Source organism: Leptopilina boulardi, unplaced genomic scaffold, assembly GCF_019393585.1.
Source record: "Leptopilina boulardi isolate dan_hultmark-lab unplaced genomic scaffold, ZJU_Lbou_2.1 LbouV2_48, whole genome shotgun sequence".
NCBI classification, from domain to species: domain Eukaryota; kingdom Metazoa; phylum Arthropoda; class Insecta; order Hymenoptera; family Figitidae; genus Leptopilina; species Leptopilina boulardi.
In genome coordinates, this window is record NW_026137992.1 from 312,615 (window position 1) to 320,000 (window position 7,386).

The 7,386-nt window shown below is 30.8% G+C and overlaps 1 protein-coding gene across 1 annotated transcript in view; it reads left to right on the top strand.

The window, feature by feature from the left end:
- Positions 1 to 452: 452 nt before the first annotated feature.
- Positions 453 to 7,386, top strand: part of LOC127289596 (fatty acid synthase-like) — a 7,752-nt gene continuing 818 nt past the window's right edge. Inside the window, exons 1-13 of the mRNA XM_051317604.1 lie at positions 453 to 595; positions 708 to 958; positions 1,142 to 1,373; positions 1,467 to 1,888; positions 1,969 to 2,262; positions 2,401 to 2,611; positions 2,701 to 2,861; positions 3,026 to 3,343; positions 3,433 to 3,959; positions 4,135 to 4,415; positions 4,625 to 5,008; positions 5,128 to 6,998; positions 7,087 to 7,386. The exon at positions 7,087 to 7,386 is cut by the window's right edge and continues 444 nt beyond it. Coding sequence (XP_051173561.1) covers positions 463 to 595; positions 708 to 958; positions 1,142 to 1,373; positions 1,467 to 1,888; positions 1,969 to 2,262; positions 2,401 to 2,611; positions 2,701 to 2,861; positions 3,026 to 3,343; positions 3,433 to 3,959; positions 4,135 to 4,415; positions 4,625 to 5,008; positions 5,128 to 6,998; positions 7,087 to 7,386 — 5,385 coding nt within the window. The 5' untranslated portion in view covers positions 453 to 462. The remainder of the gene's footprint in view (positions 596 to 707; positions 959 to 1,141; positions 1,374 to 1,466; positions 1,889 to 1,968; positions 2,263 to 2,400; positions 2,612 to 2,700; positions 2,862 to 3,025; positions 3,344 to 3,432; positions 3,960 to 4,134; positions 4,416 to 4,624; positions 5,009 to 5,127; positions 6,999 to 7,086) is intronic.

Below are 7,386 nucleotides of genomic sequence, written 5' to 3' on the forward strand. Positions count from 1 at the left end.
TATGTATATTTTAATGGAACAGTTTTGAACTTTGATCTTTAGGCAATTTTGGAAAGATTTAATAATGTAAATTTATTGCTATTTTGAAAATACCACGAATAAGAATGCATTTAAGCGTTGATTCTGAAAACAATGAGAATTAAAAGAAAAGTTAAATTATTATTAATTATATTCGTTAAAATGTTTGATTTTATGTAAATGTAGGTAAATGAATCTACTCAATAGTATATGATATTTAAATGCATAATTTAACTGGGTCTGCGAATATAAAACGACATTCATTTTAGAATTTACCTTTATTTCAAACGTACGTCTGCTTAGAAATAAAAAATAAAAATTTACGTAGAAAATTTAATTTCTTATCTAATTTAAAAATCTATATTTACTAAAAGTGTACCTTATTAATTAAATAATAGAAAAAATATAGGAGAAGAAATAATTATTAAAAAAATGGATCCAAAAATGACGGGAGATGAAATAGTGATATCAGGGATAGCAGGAAAGTTCCCAAATTGTGAAAATATTAAGGAATTGCAGAAGAATCTTTTAAATCAAGCCGATTGCGTTACTGATAGTAATGCTCGTTGGGAATATGGTATGAAATTTGCTTAAATTATTAAATATCAATATATTGTACTTCAGTTTTTGTTCTAAACATTCTACATATTTTTTTTAATAACATTCGTTTCAAAATTTATAATTTACAGAGAACCCTCAAATTCCATCGCGAATCGGCATTATGAAAGAGGTAGATAAATTTGACTCTCTTTTTTTTGGAATTCATGGAAAATTGGCCAGTCATATGGACCCAATGTATAGAATATTAATAGAAACTGCATATGAAGCAATTGTAGATTCTGGAATTAATCCAAGAGAATTAAAAGGAAGTAAATCTGCAGTTTTCACTGGAAGCACTTTTATTGAGTCGGAAAGAGATTTTCTCACTGATCGAAAAAACGTAAGATTTAAAGTCAAATATTTTAAAATTGTTGTTCAAATTTATTTGAATCAAGTAAGGATTTCAAGCCAACGACTTTGGTTTGAAGAATTGAATAATAATCCTCTAGGTAGAAATAGAGTTAATTATTATAGTTATTCAAGAAAGTACATGTCTTTAATATAATTTCTATATTTTTTTTAGCAAAGTTCCTTTGGTCTGCAGGGTGTAAGTCGTGCTTTGTTGGCAAATCGTATTTCATTTTTCTTCGACTTTACTGGACCAAGTAGTACCATTGATTCTAGCTGTTGTGGGGGTGCCACTGCATTACAGGAAGGATATAGAGCGATAAAAGATGGACGAGCTGAAAACGCTGTTATTGGTGTTGGTAATATTGTTCTGCTACCAAACATGTCTTTACAAATGTTCTTGTTAGGTCAGTTCGTCAGTTATTAACTTACATAATCGATCTGTGTTGATAATCGGATCATATATTCATATTTATAAAAAATATATTTTTCTATTGCAGGACTTTTATCACCCGATGGCATAACAAAATCATTTGATAATGCAGCAGATGGTTACACTCGCAGTGAATGCATTGCAGTCATTTTTCTTCAAAAGGCTCGTAACGCAAAACGAATTTATGCAGAAATACAAAATGCCCGCATGAATTATGGAGATGCCAACAATGACAATTCCTTTTTCTATGCAACCCACAATTTTCAAGCTGGTCTTATGCAAACGGTATTGTCAGAGTGTGGTCTTAAGGGAAAAGATATTTCATATGTAGAAGCCGATGGCTCAGGCATTAAAGATGTTGATGCTGAAGAGGTACAAGCCATTGATAATGTTTACAATGAAGGAAGAAAATCACCTCTTCTTATTGGATCTGTTAAATCTAATATTGGATCATGTTCAGCAGCAAATCCAATAAATGGAATTATTAAGGTTTTTAATATTTTTATAGATATTAGAACCATACTTTTGTTTTCGTACAGTATCGAAAAATGAACATGAATTTTTCGTAGGTAATTACAGCAATGGAGTCTGGATACATTCCTCCAAACCTTCATTTTAAACAATCTTCTGACAGAATTCCAGCTCTAACAGAAGGGCGTTGTAAAGTTGTAACAGAATTGACTCCTTGGACTGGAGACTATGCAGTGGTTAATTGTCTTAGTCTAACTGGTTCTGCTGCTAATGTCATATTAAAAGATTTTAAAAAACAAAAGAAAAATGAAGGAAGACCTGACGATAATCTTTCAAGATTAGTTACAATTTCTGGACGTACTGAAGAAGCTGTGGATTTCATGCTGACCGAAGTTAATATTCAAATTATATAAAATTTTATTTTTAAATCTTTAAAAATTTGTATATTTTTTAACAATGTAAATCTTATACTGTCTTGTGAAACTTAAGCTGGTAAAATTCGTTAAAATATAATTTAATACATCTTACAGCTAGAAGGTAGACCCATTGATGTAGAAATGCTTCAGCTTATGTACGATGTATTTAAAACTGAAATACCAGCTCACATGTACAGAGGATTTACATTGCTCCCTCCTAAAGGATTACCAAAAAATAAAATTCGAGAGATTCAATTACATATGGATTTTAAGAGAGAAATTTGGTACATGTTTTCCGGCATGGGGTCTCAATGGGTGGGAATGGGTAAGATAGTCTAAGAACTAATCAACGTTATCTATGTGTAAAAATTATGTCATTAAAAATTTAATGTCAATTATTAAATTTTGTAATAGGAAAAGATTTATTGCATATACCTGTTTTTGCGGAAGCCATAAGTAAATGTAATAAAGTCTTACAACCTCATGGTATCGACATAGTGCGTATTATTACAGAGGAGGATTCAAAAATGTTTGATAACATTGTTAATTCATTCGTTGGAATTGCTGCCATTCAGGTAAATAGAGCATCAACGATTATAATACTGAAATTGTTTTAGAGAGCTACGATAAAACTTTTATTCATTTAGATTGTCTGAAATCTATTTTAAAAATGAACGAATGACAAGTGTAATTAATAAAAATAGACATTACAAATTATGTAATAGTAATACTCTTTCAGATTGGTTTAGTAGATATCTTAAGTGCAATCGGGTTGAAGCCAGATTTTTTAATTGGACATTCAGTGGGAGAATTAGGTTGTGCCTATGCTGATAATTGTTTTACAGCAGAGCAAATGATTCTTTCTGCCTACTATAGAGGACTGGCATCAGTAGAGACAGACATGCCTAAAGGTTCCATGGCAGCAGTTGGTCTTGGATATGAAGAAATTAAAAAGCTTTGTCCACCTGATATTGACGTAGCTTGTCATAACAGCGAAAACAGCTCTACCATCAGTGGTCCCGCTGATTCCATGAAAGCATTCGTCGCATATTTGACAGTTAGAAAAATTTTTAATTAATTTTTGTGTTACATTATCTAAACGAAATAAATTTTTAAAGATTTAAAGAAACATAATCTATTTTTCAGGAGAAGAATATTTTTGCTAAAGAAGTAGCCGTTAGTAATATTGCATATCATAGCCGATACATTGCACCGGCAGGTGAAAAATTAAGAAAATACCTCCAACTAGTGATACCTAATCCAAAAGCTCGAAGTAAACGTTGGTTAAGCAGTTCAGTTCCACGCAAAGAGTGGAATTCTGTTAGAGCTCGATTATCATCTGCAGAATATCACACAAATAATCTTTTGAGTCCTGTCCTATTTGCGGAAACAGCAAAAAATATTCCATCGAATGCAATTGTTATAGAAATAGCACCTCATGGTCTTTTGCAGGCAATAGTAAAAAAATCATTGCCAGAAAATGTCTCTAAAATACCATTAACTAAAAAAAATCACCCCGACAATGTTTCATTCCTTTTTGATGCCTTAGGGAAAATATACATTGCTGGCTGCAATATAAATATGTCCAATCTTTATCCAAAGATTACCTATCCAGTTTCACGTGGAACACCGTCAATTTCATCTTTAATCAAATGGGATCATTCAATCAAATGGTAAAAATACCAACTTTTCAAAATAAAGACCAATAGTATGCAATTAATTTTTTGAATTAATATTAGAAATTTATTTAATCATCATTATAGAATTTATTGATTTTATATATTTTAAAGATTTTGCTATCATGGAAAGTGATCAAAGACAAAAAAGTTTTTTTTTATTTATCAACAGGTACACTAAATTTTATACGCAAGAAAAGAACCTTCATGATGGAGAGATTAATTTTATAATAAATCTAAAGGAAGATGAATGGAAGTATTTGAAGCATGCCAGGGTTAATGACAAAATAATTGTTCATACTTCTGTATACTTAAATCTTGTTTGGAAAGTTTTAAAATTGTTAAAAAATAATTCTGAATTTTCAGTAGTTTACAATGATGTAAAAATTCACAAGCATGATGTAGAAATCAGAGAAGATGAAAGTATCACATTGGTGGTAATGGTTCTAAGAGGTATACAATCCATGTTTTAAAAAGGAAGCTGCATGTTAAATTATTACTTTCATCTTCGTACAAGAAGTTCGGTTTTTTATTTTTTCAATTTTTTAATGGTAGGGTTTTTAAGGTATATCTTTCAAAGTATTGAAGTAGATATATACCTTAAGTGTATCATTTATATTATGGACATCTATATTTGTATGCAAATTTCTCACTTTTTCTAGCTACTGGCTATTTTGAAGTAAGCAATAATAAGATTTTACTATGCTCTGGGATTGTACAAGCGAGTAATACCTCTGAAGAGGAATTTAGTCCAGTATCTAAAAATGCAGATAATGACTATCAGGATATAAATATAAGTGATGTTTACACGGATCTACAGAATAGAGGTTTACAATATTCAGGTCCGTTTAGAACTATCTGTAAAGCATCAGCTAATGCAACCAATGGGACTTTAATGTGGAAAAATGATTGGACAACTTTTTTGGAAGGAATGATTCAGATGTATGTCCTAGGAAATAAAGTTAGAAAAGCACAAGTGCCAATTAAAATTAGAAGAATAGTAATCAACATGAAACTTCAGAAAGAAGCTTTAAATAAATCAAGCGGTAAATATAGTAATTAATATATTTCAGTTTTATACAGTAATAGTAAAAAAATATATAAATAACTTATAAGCTAAGTTTAAATATGTTCCAATTTTTATTGACATATTTTTAATATTCAGAAATTCCTGTGACGGTTTCTAAAAAAGGGAAAACTGTGACAGCAGGTGGTATACAAATGGAAGGAATTGAACTTAAATTTATTCTGAATCAATCCAGAAAAAATGGCACAGTTGCTGAGAAACTCTACATTGTTCCTTGTACGGATGGGGCATCATCTAGTTTATTAGAGATTTTAAGAACAACATATCAATTTCTGAATGATAATTCGGAAAGATCAAATTTAATTCGAATCATTCACAATAAAACTGATGATGTTGAAGAAGTAAATAATGTGTTCCAGAACGTTATAGAATCTCGTCAAGACATTAAAAAGTTTAAAGTCGAAGTAGTGGCTTCTTCTGAAATATTGATGAACAAATCAGAATTTAGTGACATTGCGCTTTTAGTGCTATTTAATGTTGAACAACAAACACTGAAAGACCTCTTGAGTCACATAATAGACGGATCATTTATATTAACTTTAGCAGAACCGAAAAATGAAACTTCAATTTTGTCAATTGCAGACTCTGCAGGATTAGGTCTTGTTCTGAGAAAATATTCTTCCAATAATCAAGTTGTATTGCTCTTTCGTCGAATACAAACAGCCAAAAAAATGGTTGTTCTAGAAATCAATGATGAAGAAGATTGGTCTACTCAAGTTGAAACAAAACTTAATTCAGAAGATTGTGATAGGCTGATTATTGCAATTAAATCTAAAGAGTGCTCCAATCTTTCTAAGATCCTTGATGTTCTTCACAAAGAACAAAAATTAAATAAAATTCAAATTGTAGACATTCAAGATCCTAGCGTGTCTAAATTCTCCATAGATGATTCTTTCTTCCGTTCTCATATGAATCTCAATATGAAGTTGAATGTTCTTTTACCAGGTAAAATTTGGGGTATTTATCAACATTTCCCAATTTCTTCAAATTGTCGACATGTCTCTAATTGGATAGCTAGGCAGCAAAACGGTTCTGATCTAGAATCAATCTCATGGGTTGAAGGATTAGCTAAAAATGATAAAAACACAATCAAAGTTGAGTACTCTACAGTCAATCAACAAGATATTTTCTTAGCAACTACACAAGTAGCATTAGAAGACCCAGGGAAACAGAGACTTGAAACTAAATTATTTGGTCAAGAATATTCTGGAATTGATTTTAGAGGCAATAAAGTTATGGGGATTTCTTCAGATGGATCATTTTCAAACTCTATTTCATCTGACGCTGATTATATATGGAAAGTACCTGATAATTGGTCTTTAGAAGATGCTGTAACTGTACCTTTAGTGTATACTATTGCTTATCTCTCTGTTGTTATAAAAGGAGAATTAAAAAGCAAACACTCAGTTTTTGTCTACGATGGCTGTTGTTCAATAGGACAAGCTGTTCTTAATCTAGCAGCAAATATTAAATCGCACGTATTCGTAGGATACGCTAATTCTAACGCCAAAAGGTTTCTAGAAAATAACTATCCACATATTCCCAAAAACTGCCTTATAAGCACATCAGGAAGTTTCGTTGAGAGAACCTTGTCAAGAACAGGAGTAAGAGCTTTAAAGATAGTGATATATAATGGAAATGATTTAAGTGAAATACGGAATTGTTCTCAGTTGATAAAAAGAGGAGGGAAATTTATTGTCATTGGAAATTTACACGATTCTTTGACTAAATCTGTTGGCATACTATTTTTTGAAGAAAGTGTGTCAATATCCTCAATAATTCCATCTAATATAATAAGACTTGACCTGACAACAAAAAGAAAATTATCACAAATGATGGTTAATGGAATTGAAACAGGAATTGTAAAGCCACTGCCTAAACGTGTCTACTCAAGAGAAATGTTAACAAAAGCTTTCATTGACGGAGCTTCAAAAACTGTCTTCGAAAAAGTAAATTTATTATTATTTCTTTTCTATTTCTTTATGACGTGTTTTCGTAATAATTTTATTTCAATAATTTCTGCTTTGTATTTTTTAGATCATTGTTAAAATACAACCAGACGATGGAGGTAACGAAATCTTGGCAATATCTCGTTTTATATGTAAAAGTGATGGATCTTATTTAATAATTGAAGGTTTTAGTGATTTTGGACTGGAACTAGTTGAATTTTTAGTTACTAGAGGTGCTAAGAATATTCATATAGTTTCTGAGTCAAAGAATACAACAGCCTATATTAATCAGAGAATAAATTTGTGGAGGTCATATGGAGTCTCGGTAGCAGTTCACGCAGAATTAGATCTTTTCCATCAACAAAGTATGATTGAACTATTTAAGGAG